Here is a 27,063-nt window from a genome sequence, read left to right as displayed (position 1 = left end):
TAGGGTACACAAGATTTATTTTTCTTTCAAAGCTGGAGATGTAATTCTGGCCAGCAGTCCAGGGCATAAGTGCACCATGGTCAGAGTTATCAGCCTGGTTCCAAACAGGAAAAGATGGTCACTCTTTGACAAGCAGTCACATATCAGCCTTGCAACTTCCCCAAAAAGACTTTCCACCCACCTAAAAGGCCTTGTGTTAGTAGGAAGTGAGTAATAATAATGAGTAAGAATTATAATAATAATTACACATATTTTCCACTGAAATGACATCAACATACTTTAAAAACATGTGACATGTAAAAATAAGAAGTTTTTTTTTTTAAACTCGATTAATAAACTAAGAGTGGTTGCATTCAAGCTGCAACTTTTCTTTCGTTCTTTGACTTTTATTGCAAGTTTTTTGCTAACGTGAACATGAAACAGTTTTTCCTCAAACGAATTAAAGTTTCAACAGTCAGTCAGAGATTCAACACAGTTTATCCTATAGCAGGAATATTGTCCTATTCTTCACAAAAACCTACGTTTTTACAGTTTGTTGCCCAACAAGTGTCCACAATAAAACCAAAGAGCCAAAAATAAATCTCTAACTAACACCAGCTCACCTTCTTTTATAGGAGGGACAGAAAAAAATAGAAAAAATTCTTGGCAATATTAATTAAAATCATTTCAACTTGACTTCATTGGGAACAGGTAGGCCATTCACAGCTGCTACGGCATTATCCACCATGCACTGAACCGTCCGTTTTATTGTAGCATAGGTGTAGGTGCCAACGTGGGGTGTGATGAGTACATTAGGCAGGCTGAGGAGAGGGTGATCCCTGCACAGAACACAGCAAGAAAAGCATCAGGAGACAGCTGATGTTCATTCATGCTTCCTTTAATTTTCATCCCATTTTGTGTGACTGCATGCACAGGCTGGTAAAGGGGGGATATTTTCCTCTCCAAACAAAATGAACACATCAGAGAGAGCGAGGAAAAACGGCTCAGACTGAAACACCACAGAAGACAACAAAAGTGCATGATGACAGAATCATTTCCATTGTTAATACCTAACCAAATCACAAACACTCTCAGGGAGGTAGGTGTAATATTGTCACAATCTACAATGAAAAAATACTCTCATGAATTTCTCAAGGCAAAAAAATGGAATACTATTCAATGGCCAAGTCAGTCACATAATCTCAACCCAATAAAAGATCCTTTTCAGATAGTGAAGACAAAACTGAAAGAAGAGAGACCCACAAACCAGCTGAAAAAGAAGGCGGATGCAGTAAAGCTCTGGCAGAGTAGAAAACACAGCATCTGGTGACACTCATTGGTTCTAGACTTCAGTAAGTCATTGACAGCAGAGGATTTTTAAACAACTGTTGAAACCCGTCCTTATATTTAGCTTTTGTTTTTAGTTTTTCCAATTAATTTTGAGTGTCTAAAAAATGTGTAAATGTATATATAAACATGTCTGTAATTCCTAAAGAGTTAATCTATTACTTCTGTTGAACCCCTTGAATTAAAGCTGAAAGTCTGCGTCTTAATCAGACTGTTTGATTTAAAATCCACTGGGTGGTGAACAGAGGGAAAATTACAAAGATTTTGTCTTTGTCTGACAAATAATGGACTTAACTGTACATCTTGAAAAAATATTAAATGTAAGATTCTTCAAGCGTCACACTGAAACCAGCACTGCATGGCTTAAAACACAACTTAAAGGCCCTGTTTTGTTCTAATAAGAGTCTGTTTACACTGTATGCAAGAAGCCATTAACCTTGAGTGCCTCACATGTAAGAGTTCATCATTATTATTATGTGATGTACTGCTCTGGCTGCAGAGCGTGGGTGTCTTCAGAGACATATTACCTGGGTAAAGGTTCAGGATGAGTCACATCTAAAGCTGCTGCTCGAATTTCTCCAGACTGCAGAGCTTTGACTAAAGCATCCTGATCAACAACCAGACCTGAAACATGAAAAGTCACAAAATCAGGCTGAAACTCAGAGACTGGTGAAGACTCGCAGTCACAGTATCCTCACCTCTGCTGACGTTGACCAGGGTTGCAGTGGGTTTCATGAGGGACAGCTCCCTGTGGCTGATCAGGCCTTTGGTTTCAGGGGAAAGGTTGACAACGAGCACAACAAAGTCGGCCTCCCTCAGCAGGTCATCCATGTTCTCACAGTAACTCGCCCCCACTGACTGCTCATCTTCAACGCTCCTGAACAGCACAAAAAAAAAAGCAATCACAAATGTACAGTTAATGCTGCCACATTTATTAATGTCAGATTTCTTTAAAAGCTGGGATTCAAAAACACTATAGTGCCAAAAGCATTTGCTCACAAAACACACGATGACCTCAAATGAATGTCGTGTTTTTAATTCCGCTCCGGACTCGTGAATCTCAACCCAGCAGCAGCGGTAACGTTTGCACGTCCTCTCCCGTTAATGCGGCAGGTGAATAATCAACTAACAGTGCATATTATGTTAGCGCGATCTGCCTTTTTACAAAGCCTGCCATTACTGTGCATTTAGGTGACCATGATGAGAGAGACAGACAGAGTCTGGCTGGCTCAGATGCTGGCAGTTCTCGCTGCAGTCTACCGGTAGCATCTCCTTTCGGGCCAGGATAGACGAAAGTTCAGTAAGTGAATGTGTTTAATTGTAGGCAGGGACATTACTGGATATTCTTGTGTAATTGCTACAGAATAATTTATTTTATACTTTGTTATTGCTACAGAAGAATATTTATTTTATTATTTTACGTTTACAATTTTTTTTTCCTGGGGACCCTGTGACACCCCATTGAAGAGCCATAGGCTGGATCTCTTAAGATCTCACTGTTGGGTTTGTAAGGCCATGTTACTCCTAAATTTCTATCTTGTTCAAAGAGAAGATATTAAACAAAGTTCTAAGCTAATCGACCTCAGTGTTCTCCTTTTTTAAAAAGAATTGATAAGAGAATTGATAAAGAATCGAATCATTAAACAGAATCGAAAAACGGAATCGGAATCGTGAAAATCTTATCAATACCCATCCCTATTTACAACGCTACATCTGAGTTTTGCATTGGGTGAGTGAATACTTCTGGCAGTAGTGAAGTACTGTGTATCTATTCAGGTCACTTTAGCAGGATTTTTTTGATCTGTTCGATGAATTGGTGCTTACCTTCTGTGTCTGTTGTGATACAGGATCTTCATATCAAATCCTTTGCTTCTCTGAGCAATTTTGTATCCGATGTGTCCCATTCCGATGATCCCCAGAGTCGACCCGGTGACTTCGACTCCCACCAGGCTTTGTGGTATACTGGTAGTCTTGGGGTCAATAGCTATTTGGTGACCTATGAGAAACATTGCCATATTTCCAGTTTAAATATCTTTGGGTTTTACTCAAACTGCTCCACCCTGGGATCAGATTTCAACCTTTGACCTCACCTTCAACTATCTTTCTTGCGGATGCCAGCAGCAGACCCATAGCCATATCTGCAGTGGCGACACTCACCACGCCGGGCGTGTTGGCCACCTTCACCCCGAGACTGGTAATGTACGGCACATCCAGGTGGTCGATGCCCACTCCTCCATTGGCGACCACTTTTAGTGATGGAAGCGAGCTGAACAGCGACGGCTCGGCTGCAGGGAAGGAGTTCCACATCAGTATGGCCTGGATCTTTGGGCCGTGCTGCTGGGGGTTTTGTAGAAAGTCTCTGAGGCAGATTATGTTGAAGTGTTGTTTTATTATGTCAGTGACCTCTTCGATGAAACCCTGCTCGCCCACCTCTGAGATCAGAGCCCACGGTTTGTCCTCTGCCATCGTCTGATTGGATAAAGCACAGGATTCGTAAAGGAGAGGGTAAACAGAAAAGAAAGGCACTGGGACCAGTTCCCACCTGTTTCCAAACTTTACACTACGATCTGGATTATTGCCTAGCATTGACATTAGTTAAAATCCAGTTTTATCTTTTTTATTATCCCCAAATGTATCATCCAGATGACTAGAACCACTGACAGGTAAAGTGAATGACATTGGTAACCAATGCTACGGTGGTACCTGTCAAACGTTGACGTGTATTTAGTATTAAGTACATAAGAATTGCTTTTTCTAGTCCATTTCCTGAACATTGTAGTTTCACTACGGCAGACCCACGTCATTGACAGCTGCCGTGACACCATTACGTAGCCAAGCTCGTAGTGCATTTTGCTTGGGAAGGTTTCTAATGAATCGCTGCATTCTTAAAGATTTTGAATGGAGTCAGGTGACCAAACAGAAAAAAAACCTTTTCAAATGGAGTTTAAAAAAATGGATGTACATGGTTGTATTTTCTGTGATCGTGAGTTGGCAAATCTTTTATTTTAGTGTATTACAATGCAGTACTTATGGTTGCAGGCCAGGGGACTCATCCTGCCCCAGGATGTGAAACAACTGTGAAAATAATCAAGACTGGAATCTGTTCAATGAATACTACCAATTTGCTTTTAACTGAAATATTTGTATTCACAAATGCAGAATTTTCAAGGCTAACCCTGACTTGACTGGAAGAATGATCTAAATCTGTTTAGTAAGTTTCCGAAGGTATTTAAAAATGGATCAGCCCTTAAATTATTCTCATTACTTAATCATTTTAAGTTAATCTTACTGAGTGACCCAGAATTATGAAGAACAATTACCAATTAACAAAAAAGTTTCAACTAATTCCTCTTGTGGGACACCCACACTGTATGTGTGCAGAGCTTCAGCTCCATGCACTCAATGACTCTGGAGAAATTAAAGGACATAATAGTTGACATGAAATTCTCAGTTGATTACTCTACCTGTGTGTAGGGTTGCCAACTCCCTGAAAAATAAATAAGGGACACCTCGTGGCCAGGGCCGGGCGACCCAGTTGTCTTCACCCTTCCCAGTGTGGTGAATTTTCTAGCTCTTTTTTTGTGTGTGAAATTATTTTTTTAACCATTTGACTTGAATTTGATTTAAGTAGATGTTTATTCTTTGTGATATGAACACATGTGAAACAAATGATCATTTAGCCATTTATTTTTAGCTCAAAATGACAACATTAACACGATAAAACAGGTCTCCTTCTTAAACAGAAGCCTGTCATGCTTAACTTTTGAGAATATAAGTAAATCTTTCTTTAAAAGAACTCTGTCCTGCTTAACTTAAAATAATAGAAAACAATAGAAAGAAAAACATTCTTGTAACAGTGCACATTTAGTGCATTTAGTACAATTGGCTTCAGTTGAGGTATTATTTCAGCTTTTCTAATGCTAATCAGCTGCTCCTGTTTGTAAACCCGCTTGTTCCCATGATTACGCATCTTAACTCATCATCATTATTCATCTATGTATTACTTTTATGTATTAGTCATCTATTTGTAATCATCTATCCTTGCAGTCGTTTATTACACAAAATAAATTATATTATCACACTTCTGGCCACATAGCGCTGATATTCACTGCACATGCCCATATTAACTTTTTCCAGCCAGGTGTTTTCCTTTTCCCATTCTTCCCTTTCTCTGAGGGGAACAAACATTGCTGCTCTAATGCTGGGCTCACACTGTGCGGTTTTAGGCCCATTTTGAGCCGATTTTTGAGTGATCTTCATCGTGCATCGTGTAGTATACGTGGGGTAACGAGAAGCGATTAACACCTCACGACCAGCTCCCGATCATCAATCGCTCGTGAGGGTCTCATCACAGCCGCTCACACTGCTCGCGCGCAAACACGTAAACGTTGGTGTAAAAGATGGAGCAGCACGGCTGTGCAGCGTGTGATCTGGACACAAGCGATGGAGGCACAACTTGTAGAACTTTTCAAAGCTCATCCGAGCCTTTTCGATGTGGCATCACAAAATTATCACGACCACAACAACCGTGAAAATAGTTGGATTTACATTGCTGCTCAGTCACAGCTGCCCGATCAATGTTTTTCATTAGCAATTTAGCAAAGTTGATGGTGGTGGTGTGTGTGTCTGTGTGAGTGTAATGCTGGGCTCACACTGTGCGATTTTTGGCCCATTTTGAACCGATTTTTGAGTCATGCGACCGATTTGGCGATCGGCCCGATTTTGGCCTTCATCGTGCATCGTGTAGTATACGTGGGGTAACGAGACGCGATTAACACCTCACGACCAGCTCCCGATCATCAATCGCTTGGTCGTGAGGGTGTCACCGCAGTTTGTCACACTGCGCACGCGCAAACACAAATGTCAGCGAAAAAGACGGAGCAGCACGGCTGTGCAGCGTGTGATCTGGACACAAGCGATGGAGGCACAACTTGTAGAACTTTGGAAAGCTCATCCGAGCCTTTTCGATGTGGCCTCACAAAATTATCACGACCACAACAACCATGAAAATAGTTGGATTTACATTGCTGCTCAATCACAGCTGCCTGATCAATGTTTTTCATTAGCAATTTAGCAAAGTTGATGGTGGTGGTGTGTCTGTGTGAGTGAGAGACAGAGAGAGCGAGCGACAGATTTTCTGTTATAACCTTCATTTTATGGAGGCACAGTGTGAGCACTCAGGTCGCATCAGAGCATCGGGCCGTATAGTGTGAGACCTGCATCGTGACCTACCAACTTTTAACCCCTGCGAGTCAATCGTGCAGTTTGAGCAGGAGCTGAATAACGCGACTGAAAAAATCGCACAGTGTCTGCCCAGCTTTAGGTGTACTGTCGTCCGAGACTTGCACCGCAGTGTCGGCGTTTGTTTCCCTGTTGGCCATGCTTCTTGTTGTGGTCATCTGTTGTCTTCCGGTATTTTCTCCGTAAGCGACCTTTCCTCGACCAATGAGATGAGCGGTAATCTGAATTGTCATACTCGAATTGTCATAAGTGTGCTGTTGTAACAGAGTCATAAATAACATTGTTATAATTACACAAAATGTGTTCTAAACCTCCAAACTTCTCCTTTTATACCTGACTTTTAGGACCTCCAAGCCTGTAGTTGTGTTCATTATCAGTTAGAGCCCCTCCTCATTCTTTTCTTCTTCTTTGGTGCAATACTATAAATACAGTGTACCCCTTTTGCCTCTCCCCTTTTTCTACAATTCCCCTGTGGGAGAGGTGGGTGTCATTTCTTTCCAGCACCTTAAAGCACACATAATTCATATTTAACCACCCTGATGTTTATGATTGCGATTTTAATTCAGTTATTGTCATTATTGAGCCTGTTTTTGTAAGATGTTATAAGTGTGTAGTATGTGTGTGTCATAAATGTGTTTTAGGCGCCATAAATGATAGCATGAATATGTATTCCTTGCTAGCTTGGGAGCTGTGGTGGGTTGAGCTAATCCTCTTCCCCACTGTCTGTATTTGGTCGTAGGAGCTGGAGTGGGCAAATTATTTACTTGGAGGTCTTTCTTTCTTTTACCTTTTTTATCAGGTATGTCAGATTTCATGTTGTTTTTGTTTTATCTTATGTCAAATGTGTTACGTGTAAATGCATATTTTATGTTTAATGTAAAAATAAATGCCAGCCCCTTTTTCTACAATTCCCCTGTGGGAGAGGAGCTGGAGTGGGCAAATTATTTACTTGGAGGTCTTTCTTTCTTTTACCTTTTTTATCAGACACAACGCAGAATCACACCGGTTACACTTGGTGCCGCTGACCCGTCACATCGCCAATCCGCGATCCACCCCTCCTCCTTCTGCTGCCGCTGTTTTCCCGCCTCCTCTCTGCAGCTGTGTGCCAGAATCCTGTGCCCTGCGCTTTGACTCACAGGTTTTTATATCGCGTGTGTGATCGATGCCCCGTAATTTGGCTTGCAGGCATCTCTGTCACGTGTGAACTTAAAGGGCAAATACGTAGGTGATCATTTCTGTCACTGTTTCATATTGTTGCCTCAAATTATACAGGCGCGGATTGTAATTTTTTTTTCTCTATTGATATTGGCTTTTACAGCCTGTTTTAATTGAGAGGAGAAAACAACATTTTATTTTCTATGGTGTTTTGATTCTTTGATGTTTTTTTTCTTCTCCCCACATTTCATTGTTTTGTGAAGTTTTGCATAATTGTGTGTGGGGGTTAGGCTCGTTTTTTTTTTGCTGTTGAACAGTGATATCTCACTTGGGCCAACATGTTAAGTGAGGAAACTGTGGATAGCGCTTTGCCTGATCTGTTCTCTGCGGGGAGTAATATGACCTTTGGTTTGGGGAGGGGTCATCAGATTGCTCCAAAGTTTTTTTGGGAGGGGTAGGCCAGTAGTCCCGGGTATTGGTGCCCACACTGTAGACCAGCCAGTGATGCACTCACCATTAATGCCAGCAGCTAGCTCCACACCAGCTGCTTGCGAACGCCAAACACACACCCAGGCTGTCACTAGTGACATGTTGAGCAGCTTGATCACTGACTTAGCAAAGCAAATTGGGGAAAATATCACATCCTCTCTTAACTCTATGCACCAGCCAGCCCCCACCCAGCCACAGTCTCCCCAGAATGTGCCCTCGAGCTGCAATGACCAGTCCCAGCTGAAGGTTGTTGTTCAGTCAGACACCAAAGCTCCACCATACTTCAAGGGTGACAACACAGATCTATTTCCCATCGGTGAATGGGAGGACATGATGAGATGTTATCTGCACAGAATCAGCTGTGACACAGATGAAGAAATGTTTGCCATATTAATGTCTAGACTAACTGGCAAAGCCAGAGATGTGGTCAAGGTGTCACTTCGTTGCTGCCCTGAGTTGAATCGGAATGATCCTATTACTGCTGTGTTTGACATACTGAGGTCTAACTTCAGCGACTTGACATATTCCAGCCTGCCCATGAAAGATTTCTACAGTACTGTGCCACGTCCAGGTGAGAACGCCATGGATTACTGGATCCGGTTGAACAAGTCTATTGATGCTGCTGATGAGTGTCTCCGCAGGCGCGGCAAGATGGTAGAGGACCCCAGTAGTGAGGTTGTTTCGATGTTCATTAATCACTGTCCTGACCACAGTCTTACGTTGTCTTTTCAACTGAAGGCCCCTGAGGAGTGGACTGCAGCTGAGGTTCAGAGCCGTCTGGACAACTATGTGAGGAAAATGAGACAGTCTAGTGTTTTGTCTCATAATACAGCAAGTCTGTCCATCCCGCATCAGAGCCCTGTCGCTGTTAACAGCCAGCCCCACTCCAGCGGTGCTCAAGCAGTCCCAGTAACACATGAGCCAGCCTCGTATCCTATGCCCTCTGTTCCCTCTGCAGCCACATGTCAGCCTCTCTCTTCTGATGGCATGGTAAGTGTGCAGCAGCCCTCTGCTTGTCCTCCTTTGACTCTACATGTCATGCCCCCATCTTTGCCAGTTTCTGGCCCTCCTCCAGCTGAGCCAGGTGTTCAACAGATGGTAGCACTGTTTGACAAGGTTCTGTCCATGTGCACTGCATCACTAGCCACTGGTCCTAGGTGCCCACAACCCACAGGTCATTCCCATGGGCACCGCAATGCTCATCGTGCTTCGTGCAGAGTGTGTGGCTCACATGAACACACAACCCATGTGCATTGTAGGCTGTACAAGCTATGCCACAGCTGCTTTGACCCTGGACACATGAGGCGTGAATGCCCACAGTTGCACCAGAAACCAAGCGTTTCAGTCCCTCCTCCCACCGATGCTGCTTTAAACTAGCCAGCCCATGTAACGAGAGGGGTAGCATGGGCAGTGTTGATGAAACCCTCAGAAATGCAACAGACCCAGAAGCCATATATGTTAACTGCTGTAGTAGCCTCTCTGATGAGAAGACTGTTATTATGGGTTCACAAAGAGTTGGCAGGGCTAGTGAGTTGTTTTACACTCCAGTGTCGGTCAGTGGCCGGTGTTCCCTGACAAGCATGCTTGATTCAGGAAGTATGTCATGCACACTAAGTGAAGAGGCTGATAGCAAGCTAAGAGCCGCTGGTGTTGCTCTGATTCCGCAGCATATCCCTGAAAATGTGGTGCTGGTTGGTTGCGGTGGCCTTCTCACACAACCGAAATGCATCTATGATTTGGACATTGAAGTATATGGGACTAGGTTTCTTGTACCAACATTTGTGGTTCCTGGGCAAAAAGATGAGCTCATCGTGGGGAGCAATGTGATCCGGCCCATCATTCAGAAGATGAAGGCTGATACAAAGTACTGGGAGCTTATTAACTCCAATTACACTGGCACTGATTGTGAAGACTTCCTGCAGTTGCTGAGCTGTATCTCACGGTGGTCTGCTCCTGTGTTGCCAGATAAAGTAGGTACAGTCAGGTTGCGGAAGAGTGTCACTCTCCTGCCACAAAAAGAATATGTAGTTTGGGGAAAGCTGCCACCTTCTGCCCTCGTGTCTCCAGGAAGTACTGTCGTTGTGGAACCCACGTCAGCCCGTTCCACTCCAAAGAACATAATGGTGGGGCGCATTATAACACCCATGTGGGGAGATCGTTGGGTCCCTATGAAAGTCGTTAACCCAACAGAGAGCCCTGTGACACTTCGTCGCAATGCTAAGATTGCGGATGTCTTTCCTTGTATTGCTGTGGAGGACCTGCCCATCACTCAAGGTCTCTGCGAGACTCTGACCAGCATACCAGTTTTCCCCCCTCATCAGACTCTGTGCCTGACTCTGCACAGCTACTCAAAGATGCTGGGTTGGCTGACATTGATATTGAGGGCTGTGAAGTGTCAGATGGGTGGAAGAGGAAATTGGTGGAGCTTGTGTTGACTTACCAAGATGTGTTCTCTAGAGACAAACTGGACTGTGGTGAGGTGAAAGACTTTGTCCATCGTATCCACCTCACTGACGACCGCCCTTTCAGGCTTCCCTATCGCAGAGTACCCCCGGCTCACTATCACAAGTTGCGAGAGGTGCTGTCAGACATGGAGATGAAAGGCATCATCAGTAAGTCCACCAGCGAATACGCCTCGCCACTGGTAATGGTTTGGAAGAAGTCAGGTGACTTGAGGATATGCACTGACTTCCGCTGGCTCAATGCCAAAACCATTAAGGATGCTCACCCACTGCCCCATCAGGCTGACTGTCTTGCTGCCCTTGGTGGGAATGCTTTCTTCAGCACCATGGACCTCACATCTGGGTTCTACAACGTTCCCCTCCATGAGTCTGACAGACGGTACACTGCTTTCACTACACCTCTTGGCCTGTATGAGTACAACAGACTTCCCCAGGGTCTATGCAACAGCCCAGCATCTTTCATGCGGATGATGCTCAGCATCTTTGGTGATTTGAACTTTTCCAGCCTCCTGTGTTATCTTGATGACCTGCTGGTGTTTGCGCCTTCAGAAGAGGAGGCCCTAAGACGTCTTGAGATTGTTTTCTCTCGCCTGAGGACCAGCAATCTGAAGCTGGCGCAGAAAAAATGTCCCTTTCTCAGACGCTCTGTGAGGTTTTTGGGTCATGTCGTGGATGCTGGTGGTGTCTCGGTTGATCAGGATAAAGTGAGGGTTATCGCCAATTTTCAGAAGACTGACCTTATGGATGGTGACGGTTGCACCCCTTCTCAGAGGAAAGTGAGATCCTTCCTTGGCATGGTGATGTTTTACCAGCATTTTATTCCAGGGTGCTCTCGTATTGCGAAGCCACTCTTTGCTCTAACTGCCGGTCAGAAGAGGACTAAAGGCTGCCATGGGAGTCGGAAACCTGGAACTTTTCGCAAGCTCACCCCTCAAGATTGGACTCCTGCTTGTGAGAAAGCATTTGAGGGACTCAAAGGTGCACTCCTCAGCTGTGCGGTGCTGGCACATCCTGATTTTGAGAGGCCATTCATCCTTTCAACTGACGCTTCCATGGATGGGCTGGGTGCTGTCTTATCCCAGGTGCCAGCTGGTGAGGAGAGAGCAAGACCTATAGCCTTTGCTAGTAAGTCTCTCAGCCGCAGTCAGGCCAAATACCCAGCACACCGGCTCGAATTTTTGGCTCTGAAGTGGGCTGTGTGCGATAAGTTCAGCCACTGGCTCAAGGGTCATCGGTTCACTGTCTGGACTGATAACAATCCTCTCACATACATTCTGACTAAGCCAAAGCTGGATGCCTGTGAACAGCGTTGGGTCTCTAAGCTTGCACCATACTGCTTTGAGATCAAATATGTTCCTGGAAAGCTGAACATTGTGGCAGACACCCTGAGCAGGGAACCGTTTGTGAGGCCGTTGGCCCAGCGGCTCCTGTCGGAGCCCTACTTTGAGCTGCTAGAGCAAGTCAGTGGTGTGAAAGATGCCAGTGTCCAAGATGCCTTCCGTTTGACCTGTCAACCTCAATCGATACGCAGTGCTCCACCCTCTGCTGTGCTTGATGTGTCTCTGTCAACTGATGACGTGTCTTCTCTCATGTCTTCGCTCTGTGAGTGGGAGTCTGCTTCTCGCCAGCGTGCAACATCCCTCGCTGGTCACCTAACCTCCATCAGTCCACCTGACTGTGATGTTACTCATGCGCTGTCCCGTGCTGATCTCCTGTCTCATCAAACAGGGGATCCTGTGATCTCCAGAGTAGCCCGCTATGTTGAGCGTAAGCGCAGACCCTCCAGACGTGAGCGCTGTCATGAGAACCAACATACGTTGCGGCTCCTGAAACAATGGGATAAGCTCACATTCCTCAATGGTGTCCTCTACAGAGTCGTGAGGGACCCACTGACCAAACACAAGAGATTCCAGTTTGTGGTACCTGACTCCCTAAAACAAGTGGTGCTGTCTGGCATACACGACAATGCTGGTCATCAAGGTCAACCTCGCACACTCTCCTTGGCTCGTCAGCGTTTTTTCTGGTATGATATGGAGAAGGATGTGCGCGGTCATGTGAGAAATTGCCGCAGGTGTGTTCTCAGCAAGACCCCAGAGCCAGCAGCTAGGGCCCCGTTGGAAAGCATTAAGACCTGTGCTCCACTGGAACTTGTGTGCATTGACTTCTGGTCAGCTGAGGACAGCAACAACAAGTCTGTGGATGTCCTTGTGATTACTGACCACTTCACAAAATTAGCACATGCATTCCAATGCCAGGATCAGACAGCTAAGAGAGTCGCTAAAAAGCTCTGGGATGGATTCTTCTGTGTGTATGGCTTCCCTCAGCGCATTCACTCTGACCAGGGAGCTAGTTTTGAGAGTGAGCTGCTTGCAGAGCTTCTGGTTTTGGGTGGCGTTGCCAAATCCCACACTTCACCATACCACCCCATGGGTAATGGTACCACAGAGAGATTTAATCGCACCCTTGGAAACATGTTACGGTCCCTCCCCCCCAGATGTAAGCAGAAATGGCCGCAGATGATACAGTCCATGACGTTTGTGTATAACTGTACGGCACACGAGACCACCGGCTTTGCGCCATTCTACCTGATGTTTGGGAGGGTGCCAAGGTTGCCAGTTGACCTCATGTTTCGGGATGTCCTTCATGATGACACCATTTGTGACTATGATACCTATGTCAAGTCACTGATGGATGACCTGCGCTCTGCCATGCTCCGAGCCCAGGAACACAGCACAATGGAGCAGAGACACCAGTCTGACCAGTACAACAGAAAAGTGAAGGGTCTGCCTCTTTCACTAGGGGACCAGGTGTTGTTGGCAAACAAGGGAGTCAGAGGAAAAAGGAAGCTCTCTGACAAATGGGAACCTGTTGTGTACACGGTAGTTGACTTGGATCCTGCTCTTCACATCTGCCGTATCAGAGACAAAGAAGGTCATGAGCGTGTGGTGCATCGCAACCTGCTCCTTCAAGTTAACTTTTTGCCCTTGGACACAACACTGAATGACGATGCTGCACATCCTGCTGTGAGCGTTGTCAGTGGCCCCGCTGAGTCTGACCTGGATGGGTCTGTGACATCTTTTGGGGGCACAGGAGCTGTACCTCCTGCCACCTGGACTGTGGATTCCGTCTCCAGCATTGGCGAGTGTGATGACCGCACACTATCATGGATCCATCAGCAATCTGCCGCTGACCCGGTCGAAGATGGCGTTCATGGGACCCCTCCCATAATGGGTGTTTCTGATCTTGGTGGGCTGGCTGGTGATGGAGCCTCCCCAGGCTCCCCTGCTGCTTTCCCGTCCCACACTTTTCATTCTCTTGAACCCAAAAATGTGGACGTGGATCAAGGACTTACCACACGTTTTGGTAGAATCATTAAACCAGTTCGTCGCTTGATTGAATCAATGGCTCAACTTGAAACACTCCTTGGTGTTGAACCTGTTCAAGCAGCGGTTATTGATGTGTGAATTTGCTTATTTCTGTATGTTTTTCATTGCTATTGTTTTTGGAAAAGAATAATACAGGCACAGAGTTCATTGTATTTTGTCAGTCTGTGCAGTCTGATAGTGACGCCCATAGATATTATGGCCTGTTTTGTGTGGTGTAAATGGCACCTCATTTTGTCTATAGAAAGTCCTGGGATCTTGCTAGGCGCCGAGCAGGTCTCAGGTCTCTTATCCTCCTTGGAGGAAGCTATGTTGCTGATCTAATTCATTGTATATGCGATGTGAATTTGTTTGAGGCCACTGTATCTGTTATTGTGGGTTTATATTTTTTTTGGTGTACCCTTTAGGATTTTGTGTAATTCTTGGGGGGTGAATGTAACAGAGTCATAAATAACATTGTTATAATTACACAAAATGTGTTCTAAACCTCCAAACTTCTCCTTTTATACCTGACTTTTAGGACCTCCAAGCCTGTAGTTGTGTTCATTATCAGTTAGAGCCCCTCCTCATTCTTTTCTTCTTCTTTGGTGCAATACTATAAATACAGTGTACCCCTTTTGCCTCTCCCCTTTTTCTACAATTCCCCTGTGGGAGAGGTGGGTGTCATTTCTTTCCAGCACCTTAAAGCACACATAATTCATATTTAACCACCCTGATGTTTATGATTGCGATTTTAATTCAGTTATTGTCATTATTGAGCCTGTTTTTGTAAGATGTTATAAGTGTGTAGTATGTGTGTGTCATAAATGTGTTTTAGGCGCCATAAATGATAGCATGAATATGTATTCCTTGCTAGCTTGGGAGCTGTGGTGGGTTGAGCTAATCCTCTTCCCCACTGTCTGTATTTGGTCGTAGGAGCTGGAGTGGGCAAATTATTTACTTGGAGGTCTTTCTTTCTTTTACCTTTTTTATCAGGTATGTCAGATTTCATGTTGTTTTTGTTTTATCTTATGTCAAATGTGTTACGTGTAAATGCATATTTTATGTTTAATGTAAAAATAAATGCCAGCCCCTTTTTCTACAATTCCCCTGTGGGAGAGGAGCTGGAGTGGGCAAATTATTTACTTGGAGGTCTTTCTTTCTTTTACCTTTTTTATCAGACACAACGCAGAATCACACCGGTTACACTGTCAGCTCATTGGTCACAAAGCAGGAGAGGGGCTGGGAATTATGTTTTCAAACAAAGCGTTAATTCCATTAACATTTATAGACTACTTTTGATTCTCACTGTATTACGGGACAAAGTGCGTCCCTTATTAGCTCAATACGGGACGTGTACTTTTGTTTCGAAATACGGGACGATTCCGTTTTTTAAGGGACGGTTGGCAACCCTACCTGTGTGCCAACATTCACAAAGATGCCGCAAGATTCCAGAGAAATTAAAGGAAATTTCTTCTCAACTGCAACAAGATTTGACTGAATTTCCAATAGAAGTAAATCAAATGAAAAATTAAAAAACATATTCTCTTCATATCCTCATTTTCATTTCTTCATTTACACACACACACACACACACACACACACACACACACACACACACACACACACACCCCTTTACTGTGTCTTCAAAGGCACACTATAATAAACGTAATTCTGATGTGTCAATCCTTTTTTTTTAGTCTGTTGAACAAAAATAAGCAACGAAGGAGAAGCGCTACCATAAAACTTAGTGCAGGAGCGCAAGAAAATTTAAGCCGCAGATAAGCGGCGGTTAGCTTCACGGAGATCATTTTAAGGTCGTTAGGATTCTCAGCTCTCTTTTCCCTACTCCCTTATGTACCATCCTACTCTCTTTCCTTGACCTCGATGACATTTCGAAGTCAAAGAAAAGTTGTTAAGAAAAGGCGACAAGGTGTACTTTTGGAAGGTATAGCCCTAATGTTTTCTTAAAATCACCACGTTTTTCATTAGCTCAGTGTTTTAGGTTAAATGCTCTGTGAGACTGTCGGTCACAGCCCACCCCTGGACCAGGCTCAGCAGCACGACCCACAAAACCTGTTTATGTTGTAAATTCACTCACAGTTGTTGAGCTCTTTCCCGGGTGCTCCTCAGAGAGGAAGAACTCTTTAAGGAACGCGCAGGATTTCAAAATAAGGGCTCTTAAAAGCAGTATGACTTGAAACGACAGATGTCTCCTTAACATGGATTTCTTATTCAAACATTTAAACTTAGATCATATTATTACATAACTGGACGTCTTTATTTACTAAAAATGACAGCTCACTTATTGTTTTTAATCTTATATATATATATATATATATATATATATATATATATATATATATATATATACACACACACATACATACAGTGGGGCAAAAAAGTATTTAGTCAGCCACCGATTGTGCAAGTTCCCCCACTTAAAATGATGACAGAGGTCAGTAATTTGCACCAGAGGTACACTTCAACTGTGAGAGACAGAATGTGAAAAAAAAATCCATGAATTCACATGGTAGGATTTGTAAAGAATTTATTCGTAAATCAGGGTGGCAAATAAGTATTTGGTCACCTCAAACATGGAAAATCTCTGGCTCTCACAGACCTGTAATGTCTTCTGTAAGACGCTTTTCTGTCCCCCACTCGTTACCTGTATGAATGGCACCTGTTTGAACTCATCATCTGTATAAAAGACACCTGTCCACAGCCTCAAACAGTCAGACTCCAAACTCCGCCATGGCCAAGACCAAATAGCTTTCGAAGGACACCAGGAAAAGTATTGTAGACCTGCACCAGACTGGGAAGAGTGAATCTACAATAGGCAAGCAGCTTGGTGTGAAGAAATCAACTGTGGGAGCAATCATCAGAAAATGGAAGACATACAAGACCACTGATAATCTCCCACGATCTGGGGCTCCACGCAAGATCTCATCCCGTGGGGTCAAAATGATCATGAGAACGGTGAGCAAAGATCCCAGAACCACACGGGGGGACCTGGTGAATGACCTGCAGAGAGCTGGGACCAAAGTAACAAAGGTCACCATCAGTAACACACTACAACGGCAGGGAATCAAATCCCGCAGTGCCAGACGTGTTCCGCTGCTGAAGCCAGTGCATGTCCAGGCCCGTCTGAAGTTTGCCATGAGAGCACATGGATGATACAGCAGAGGATTGGGAGAATGTCATGTGGTCAGATGAAACCAAAGTAGAACTTTTTGGTATAAACTCAACTCGTCGTGTTTGGAGGACGAAGAATACTGAGTTGCATCCCAAGAACACCATACCTACTGTGAAGCATGGGGGTGGAAACATCATGCTATGGGGCTGTTTTTCTGCCAAGGGGACAGGACGACTGATCCGTGTTAAGGACAGAATGAATGGGGCCATGTATCGTGAGATTTTGAGCCAAAACCTCCTTCCATCAGTGAGAACTTTGAAGATGAAACGAGGCTGGGTCTTCCAACATGACAATGATCCAAAACACACCGCCCGGGCAACAAAGGAGTGGCTCCGTAAGAAGCATTTGAAAGTCCTGGAGTGGCCTAGCCAGTCTCCAGACCTCAACCCCATAGAAAATCTGTGGCGGGAGTTGAAAGTCCGTGTTGCTCGGCGACAGCCTCAAAACATCACTGCTCTCGAGAAGATCTGCATGGAGGAATGGGCCAAAATACCAGCTACTGTGTGTGCAAACCTGGTAAAGACCTATAGTAAACGTTTGACCTCTGTTATTGCCAGCAAAGGTTATGTTACAAAGTATTGAGTTGTATTTTTGTTATTGACCAAATACTTATTTGCCACCCTGATTTACGAATAAATTCTTTACAAATCCTACCATGTGGATTCATGGATTTTTTTTCACATTCTGTCTCTCACAGTTGAAGTGTACCTCTGGTGCAAATTATTGACCTCTGTCATCATTTTAAGTGGGGGAACTTGCACAATCGGTGGCTGACTAAATACTTTCTTGCCCCACTGTGTGTGTGTGTGTGTGTGTGTATGTGTATGTATGTATATATATATATTTATTTCAAAGCTTTAAGCATTATTAATACCTCAGGCTCTTCATGCAAACAGAGTCAGAGAGAGTTATTTCGATCACGTTTGTTCATAATGTGATTGTTTACTTATTACCGTAACAACGATAATAATCAAGTAACAATTAAAAATTAGTAACGAGGCAATCCTTTATATCTTAACCCTTATGTGTAACCAAATTCAACAGGTGTAGACTTATTAAACAACGCGTGCGGACATATATGACAGTTATAGACAGATATACTTGACAAAAGGAGCTTTAACAACAACAACAACAGCAATAAAAGCAGCTAGCATTCAATATTATTATCTTATTTTTTTTATTCATCATTTCATAAGAAGCTTTTAGTTAAGGTCACTGCCCCACTTGAGTGGCTCCAAACTGTGGTGGTTTTACACACTTGCCTAACAAGTGAAAGACGCCCAGAGACACAAATCCCTTTGGGGTTGTGTCAGGAGCATTCCACATAAAAATAAAGAAAGAAATTAAGAAATCATCCTTAAGGTGTGTGGAGAGGAGCAACAAAGTAGTGAAAAGAAATAGGTTTGCATAAAAATTAAGAATTGTTGAACAGAGGAAAATAGATACTCCTGCTGAAAAATAGTATTATCACTGTTTAAGGAAGTTAATTTGAAAGATCATATTTGTTAAGCAAAAATACAGAGAGACTGAAAGAGTCTGGGGCAAAACTGACTAGAAGAGAATAATAAAATAGGAATAAATGGGGATAGTAGATCCCTTACTGGATTATCAGCCTAATAAAAGATTAAAAGCTAAATAAGTTGAAAATGGAGCTGATTGAATTGAATACAAGTGCAAAAAGGATGAATTGGATCTGGAGCATAAAATAAACTAGATCATAATTATAATATATACAAATTAATAATAGCAATAATAATTTAAACTAATATTAATACTATTAATAATAACAGAGCTGGGATGAAAACCAGATAAATAAATCACACAAACACATAATAAATGAAATAGGGAGGTTTGTGTGGTGTTTGGCAAATATAGAAGGTAGTGGTGATGATCTAAGAACATCTGGTGTGGAGGGTGTGACAGAAAAATAAATAAATAAGAGCATATTTTGGTTAGAAAGAAGATACGAGAATCAAGATGCCATCAACAAATAGATCTAAGTGAAATGCAGGAGTGTAGAGGATAATAATAATGGCTCAGAGATTGCATGTCAAATGTACAGTGAGGTTTAGTTATCACTTAGCTTTGCTATGTGTTGTCTTGCTGTTCATATGACTCGGTTTAATAAACCCTGTTTCAAGAATTCTGCTCTTTTCCAGAGGATCTTTGATTTTAATTGGATCTAAAAACTTGGTTACCTTGTTGTCTTCAAAATTTCTGACCCAACATCATTCGTTTCCATCATTTTCCACGCTGCACACACACAATCTGATACTAAATGATACAGGTCACAGGATCTCCTGAATGTCTTCACTGTAAATGAGAAGCTGGACAATACCATTACTTTCTTTAGCTGGCACACAGGTTTGTGCGGGATCGTCGCCTTAAGAACCCAAGAGGCAAGTGCTGGAGCCCACAGGTTCCTTACACGCCGGGTATAGCACAGACTGCTCATTCTGGCTGAAAAGTTAGTGATATTATGCATATTAATTACGAGCTCAGTAACAAAGAGCCCGTAGGCTGACAAAATTATTCCAAACATTCCTGTGTGCTTGGAGAGCAAGTGTTTTTTTTTTTTTGTTTTTTTTTAATATTTTTATTGAGAGACAAGTGTACAGTAGTTTACAATGACAACACAATCTGTTCCCCTCACATATTTTTTAGTTTTTCTTACATGAACAGACACAATAACACACACACAGGCACACCTACACACACGCTTAAGTAAACAAACAAAACAAAACCTAATAAGAAACCCAAAACAAACACAAACCCCAAAAGGGGGGAAAGAGAAAAAAAAAAAAAAAAAAAAAAAGGGGGGGGGGGGGGGGGGGGGAAGAGACATGATATTAATCAGCTGGTAGAGCGTTTAATGACTTGCAATAGTCCACGAAGGGGCCCCAGATAGAATAAAATTCTCTGTATTTGCCCTTCGCCACAAGGCCTATCTTTTGCAATTTAAGAGATGACATCACATCTCTAAACCAAAAAGAAACTGAAGGTGGCTTTGAAGATTTCCAAAGGAGTAAGATGCAACGTCTAGCCAAAAGTGATGTAAAGGCTAATATTTTGAAGTGTGTAGGGTCGGTTAGACCAGTGTTGACTGGAAGCCCAAAAACAGCTAGAAAAGGGTCCATGCAGATTTGGGTCCCAAGAGCTTTGGAAAGAATAACTGAATACTGACTCCAGAAGCCATGGAGTCTTGGGCACAGAAAGAACATATGGCCTAGGTCACATGGGGTGGCATGACATCTCTCACACTGATCCATCACTTGTGGGTAAATCTCAGACAGACGAGACTTTGAATAGTAAACCCTGTACAACACCTTGAACTGGATGAGTTGTAACCTGGCACAGGACGTACTATAACGGACATTGGATACTGCTTTCTCCCATTGCTGATCCGAAAAAATTATTCCTAACTCCTGCTCCCAAGCCCCCCTAATTTTAGCAACGGAATGGACATTTAAATCCATAAGTTGTTTATATATTAAAGATATAATTGACTTCTTATTGGGTTTAAGGGATAAGAATTCCTCCCATGGTTGGACATTTGGGAGAAGAGGGTAGGAGGGGAAGAGAGCAGAAGTGCAATGCCATGCCTGAAAATAACGGAATAGATTGGTAGCCGGAAGATTTGTTTCTGAACACAGGTCTAAAAAAGTTAAGAAAGTGCCATCTTTATAGAGATCCTTAAATGTATTAATACCATGACGCTTCCACTGTACATAGGTACCATCAATGAGGCCAGGAGTAAACAGATGGTTCTGCGTGATGGGCATGTGTACTGACGCAGAGATGTACTTAAAATGACTCCTGAATTGTGACCAGACCCTTAGACTAGACTGTACCACGGGATTTTGGGTGAAATGAGAAGGCTTAAGTGGTAGTGGAGAGAATAATAAAGCTTCTAAGGATGAGGAAGTGCACGACAGGCGTTCCAGTTTGCACCACAGCAGGTCTTGAGATTCAAGCCAATGGGTCAATTTGTGAACATGAGAGGACCAATAGTAAAATAAAAAGTTAGGCAAGGCAAGACCACCATCAAATGTCAGTCTCTGTAATAATGATTTCCTCACCCTGGGGTGTTTCCCTCCCCACAAAAACGATGTAACTAGTTGGTCTAACTTTTTGAAAAAAGCTTTAGGTAAAAATATAGGAATACTCTGAAACAGAAATAACAATCGAGGCAAAATGTTCATCTTTACAGCATTGATCTGACCAATTAGGGACAAAGGTAGCGATTTCCATCTCTGAAAATCTGATTGAATTTGAGTCATTAAAGGGGAGAAATTGGAAGAGTATAGAGAAGACAAAGTACGAGTCATGTTAACTCCCAAATATTTAAAGCCAGCAGGGCTAAGTCTAAAAGGAATGTCAGATTGTTTAAGTGTAAGACTTAAAGAATTTATGGGGAAACATTCACTTTTAAGAAGATTTATTTTGTAACCTGACAGAGAGCCGAACTTGTTTAGTAGAGACACAATCGATGGTATGCTAGATAAGGGATCAGAAACATATAGAAGCAGGTCATCTGCATATAAAGACAATTTTACGTCAAGGCCTGACCGGGAAATACCACGAAAATGAGGAAGGGCCTTCAAAGCTACAGATAGGGGTTCAATTACAATAGCAAAAAGTAGGGGGGACAGGGGGCAACCCTGTCTCGTCCCGCGTGACAATGAGAAGTAGCCAGAGGAAACACCATTTGTATAGACACTGGCTTGGGGTGCCCTGTACAACAGTCGAATCCATGAAATGAATCTGTCCTTGAAACCAAATCTTTGCAAGACCGCAAAGAGAAAGCTCCACTCTACACGATCGAAAGCTTTCTCAGCATCAAGTGAGATAACTACTTCTGGATTAGTGGTTGAGTGTTGGGAAAGAATGACATTCAAAAGCGTGCGGACATTAAAGAACAGCTGGCGGCCTTTAATAAAGCCATTCTGTTCATCTGAAATAATAGTAGGAAGAACCTTTTCAAGGCGAATTGCTAAAATTTTAGCCAAGACTTTAACATCAACATTCAGCAGTGAAATAGGCCTATACGAGGTGCAAGACGTAGGATCCTTACCCTTCTTTAAGAGAACAGTAATTAGTGCTTGAGACAATGTAGGGGGCAATAGACCACGTTCAAAAGATTCATTATACACTGAAAGAAGTAGTGGGGCTAACTTGTCTATAAAAGTTTTTAAAAATTCAACTGAAAACCCGTCAGGTCCTGGTGCCTTACCATTGTGCATGGTCTTGATTGCATGCACAATTTCATCCAGCCTAAGAGAGGCATCTAATTGTTCAGCTATAACAGGATCGACAGTGGGCATTGTAAGACCGTTAAAAAAAGAATCCATCTCTGAGGCGTCAGCAGCAGATTCAGATTCATATAGGGAGGAATAGTACGTCTTAAACACCTCGTTTACTTCCTTTGAATCAGAGACCGAGTTGCCTGCCGCATCTTTAATCTGGGAAATTAATCGAGACGAGGCCTGACGTTTTAACTGATGGGCCAAAAGCCTTCTGGGCTTATCACCATATTCATAATAAGTCGCACGCGCACGAAGTAAAAGACGTTCAGCATCTGCCGTAGAAAGTAAATCAAATTCAGTCTGCAAGTCAAGTCGTCTTTTATGCAAATCGGGAGTGGGACTGTCAACAACCTGTCTATCTATGTCACAAATTTGTGTAGTCAAAGTTTGAAGTTTGGCTTTGTGGCTTTTAGTGGAATGGGCAGAGAAAGAAATTATTTGCCCACGCACATATGCCTTAAGAGATTCCCAAAGCAATGACCTCGTAACAGTATTGCTGTCGTTAAACACCATAAATTCATCAATTGCGGATTTGATAAAGGTAACAAACCCCTCATCCGAAAGCAACAAAGAGTTAAATCTCCAGGGTGAGGAAAAAGAGGACTGGGCTATGAGCTTGATGTCAACGCTAAGTGGTGCGTGATCGGAAATGACAATAGGATGATATGTAGATGACAGTACTTTTGGAATAAGGGAACCGTCCACAAAAAAATAATCAATCCGCGAAAAGGACTGATGTACCTGAGAAAAGAAAGAGTACGCTCTGGCAGTAGGGTTAGAAAACCTCCAGGGATCTACAAAACCATTCTGAGACATAAACTCAGAAATAGACTTGGACATAGAGGATTGGGTCAGGGTCCGAGGATTCGAACGATCTAAGGCAGGATCAATAACACAGTTTAGGTCACCACCCAATATCAAAAGATGAGTATCAAGGGAAGGGAGACTACTCAAAAGTGCATCTGTAAAACCTGGATTATCAAAATTTGGCGCATACACATTGACTAAGAGGACGGGTACATTGTACATGGTGCCTACAACAACCAAATACCTCCCGTTTTTGTCAGCTTTAATCTCAGAGGCTGTAAACTGTACCCTTCTGTTTATTAAGATCGCCACCCCCCTGGCTTTTGAATTAAACATTGAATGGAAAGTATGACCCACCCATGGGCACCTGAGCCTAAGATGATCCCGATCTCGCAAATGGGTCTCTTGCAAAAACATTACATCACTCTTTAAACGTTTAAGATGCGTAAATATTTTAGATCGTTTAATTGGGCTATTCATACCTTTGACATTCCAAGTTAAAAATCTAATACCACTATTGCCTAAGGACTGACCTGAAGTGCTGATCATTGCAGAAAGACAAAAGAGAAAATACTTATTTCTTCACCCCCAAAGAAAGAACAAGTGGGAAAAACACACTCACACAAACACACAACGCAAACCCACAACAACAAAAGTACAGCTTCAGAATAAAAATAACACGTCAAACACACCCACCCGCCTCCCCCCTGCACAGCAAAAGCCCCCATCCCCAAACGACGGAGACGGCAGTGCACGCTCCCACCCGGAGCAATCTGAACAAAAACGCTCCCGACTACGAAACGAACCGTGTCAAACCAAAGCTCCAACAGAGTCTTTTCTCAATAGATTAAAAGGCACAAATAAAATAAAATAAAAATAACCCAATTATATTTTACTATTAGACAGGTAAAACAAAACAAGTGTTTGGCAGAGTAACAAACTTAGCTTACCACAATGATGTTTGGATTAGGATCATACGCTATTTCAAACAGACAAACATTGTCCTGCTATATCTTTTATCTTGTGGTTATTGTCTTAATATATTCCTTGGCCTCATCTGGCGAGACGAAGTCGCGCTGCATTCCTTGATAAGTGATCCGTAGTCTTGCCGGATAGAGGATCCCAAATCGGACTCCCTGGATGCCGCGAAGCTGGCGACGGACCTCATTGAAAGCCGCACGGGCCCGCGCTGTCTTAGCGGTGTGGTCGGGGAACACAGAAATGGTCATATTATTTATCTGCACTCTCTGCAGCTCGCTGGCCTTCTGGAGAATCCTAGCACAGTCCGCGTAATAGTGCAGCCTCACAACCACAGCACGGGGACGTTCACCGGTGTTAGGTTTGGGGGCCAAAGTTCGGTGGGCTCTGTCTACAAGCGGCTCCTTCCCAAGCTGAAATGCCTCCATCAACAGCACGGACACATCTGTAGCGGACAGGACGTTCTCCTCTGGCACACCAACAATGCGTATATTATTGCGGCGAGACCTGGACTCCAAATCCTCGCATTTATTCTCCAATTTGGCCAACTCCTTTGACATCGCATCAACTTTGGCTTGGAGGTGGACAATATCATCTGTACATGTGGAGAGAGACTGCTCCATCCCCGTAACCGTGCTCCTGAGGCCAGCGAATTCCTGCCGCATGGTAGTTATATCTGAGGAAAGGTCCGTTTTTAGTTGCTGTATGTCGGACCTGATAGACGTGAGATTCTCCGCAAACGCTGCCGTCAGTTCCTTTTTAAACAGTGATGAAATTTCTTCACGAAGTTCAGAGAGGAGTTCAGCCTTCGTGAATTTTTCCGTATCGACGAGCGGCGTGTCGGGTGACCCAGGCCGTGGCGAAGTTTTACCACGAGGCGGGGATGCAGTGTTAGCAGCAGGCCGCAAGTTCGGCTGAGAGGTGCTTGCGCTCTTATTAACCTTACGCGACATTGTAAACACAAAAGGCAAAAACAGTCTTGTCTCGGAACTATACAAAAAGAAAAAACCCGTCAAAAAGTGCCTGGAAATGCTAGATAATAACTAGACTCTGCAGGAGCTACGCTCGGTGCGACCTACGCCATAGTCACATAAACCGGAAGTCAGCAAGTGTTTTTAAAATAAGTAAGAGAGCTACCTTTCAGCTGAAACCTGGGTGGTTTGTCTCTGCTGCGTCCTCAAACTGGCATGAAGAGCGAGCTGGTGGGAAAAGAGCTTGTTCTAGAGAAATATTAAACACATAAGACCTTACGAGGATTATTTCTTTGACAGCACATTGTGACATGTACTCCCTCCAGCACGGAGAAGAGAGAACGGGAAGAAACCACTGTTCCCAGCGACTGGGCAGGTGGCTGTTTCCTGGATGCTGATTGGTGCACCAGCCTTAGAGAACGATCAAAGGTCAGTCGCCACTGTCCATAAAGAGACAGTCCATGAAACTCAAAGGAAGTTTAGAGTACATTTGGTTTATAATAGGGGTGGGTTTTTATAATCGATTCATCGATTAAAATCGATTCTGGCTTGGATAACGTAAAATCGATTCATTAAAATCCTGAATCGATTTTTTTATATAAATTTATTTTGTCCGAAATGCCAGAATCTCTGGTGACATCTCACAAAATTTCAAGAACCACCAAACAGTAAATGAGAGCAGGTACAGGGATTCTTCACATAGACTTAAACACAGGGCGTGACCCGCGGATCAGAATCAGTTAGATGTCGCCTTTCTCACAGTCGGGGCTGAAAGCCGACAGCTCGCTGATCCGGGTCCGCGCTTTGTGTTCACGCCCTTTATGCGCTGATTCTAAGGCTGTTAGTTTGATCTCTCTCCAAACAATATTGACCGAACCAGCAGCAAAAGAAGATCCAAACGCTTCACATAAACATCGTCATGAATTCACTCTTTTACTGTTTTGCTTCCATTGCGATGCGCAGCTCTCTCTCTCTCCCTCTCTCCCTCCCCCTCTCTCCCTCCCCCCCTCTCTCTCGAACAGTTTTGCTTTCTTCATTATTCGCTTGCTTGTTACACACAAGTCTACTGTTGCTTACAGCGCTGTCAGCCGCTGTTTTTTTCCCTTTTACATTCTTCCGAAAAGAAAACCTCATTTCTGCTGTTCAATACTGAACAAATTTAAACTTTTTAAAATTATTCAAAATGCAAAATGCTTAGCCGTGTCTCTAATAAAACCGCTGTAACGTCAGAGGTAATGTTCATTAATTAATGGTTTTCTTTCGTTTTTGATGTACTGCAGAATATTTTTTATAAAATCCCAGGCCAGGAAAATCACCTACATGTTTTTCTGTGTTTTATCTTCAGCTACTTTGACACAAAGGCATCTGCTGTGATGCTCACAGCTTGGATAAAGTCTTGCGAGTGTCAGCTTCCTTTTTATAGATACAAAAATATGTAAATGTACTGATCTGAATTATATTTCTGACTGTCAAAATTTCCCAGATTTAAATTGAATCGAATCGAATTAAATCGAATCGTGGATCGAATCGATTCGGGACCTTGTGAATCGGAATTGAATCGATTCTAGAAATCAGTGACGATACCCAGCCCTAGTTTATAAGTAATCTGGAAACCATTTAATGACAAGGGCAGAGTAAAAAGAAAAAGCGTCATTAGCACAAAATCAAATAACAAATTTTTACATTATGAACAGTGTTTAACCCCCTAAATATTATGCATTGTACACATGCAATTCATCCTAATTAGCATAACTGGAGGCTATAAAAGCT

General features: G+C 43.1%; 1 protein-coding gene across 4 annotated transcripts; it reads right to left on the bottom strand.

Annotated features, from left to right (window-relative positions):
- Window positions 1-25,626, bottom strand: LOC146643790 (uncharacterized). 4 transcript variants are annotated; one of them, XM_085397106.1, is made up of 6 exons: window positions 25,460-25,626; window positions 3,417-3,795; window positions 3,151-3,322; window positions 2,025-2,203; window positions 1,854-1,950; window positions 1-818 (listed from the first exon to the last, which is right to left on the bottom strand). In XM_085397106.1, exons 2-6 carry the CDS (start codon window positions 3,790-3,792, stop codon window positions 662-664), a joined length of 981 nt encoding a protein of 326 aa, XP_085253232.1. In that variant the 5' UTR covers window positions 3,793-3,795; window positions 25,460-25,626; the 3' UTR covers window positions 1-661. The 4 variants fall into 4 exon arrangements, with proteins under 4 accessions (XP_085253232.1, XP_085253230.1, XP_085253234.1 ...); XM_085397104.1 differs by lacking the exon at window positions 25,460-25,626 and adding an exon at window positions 16,137-16,188; XM_085397108.1 differs by lacking the exon at window positions 25,460-25,626 and adding an exon at window positions 6,559-6,702.
- Window positions 25,627-27,063: the final 1,437 nt, after the last annotated feature.

Source organism: Rhamphochromis longiceps, linkage group LG22 (genome assembly GCF_057381845.1).
Source record: "Rhamphochromis longiceps isolate RC_006_pf linkage group LG22, R_longiceps_female_GT1.1, whole genome shotgun sequence".
In the NCBI taxonomy this organism is placed as follows: Eukaryota; Metazoa; Chordata; class Actinopteri; order Cichliformes; family Cichlidae; genus Rhamphochromis; species Rhamphochromis longiceps.
This window is presented reverse-complemented; position numbering and strand designations above follow the sequence as displayed.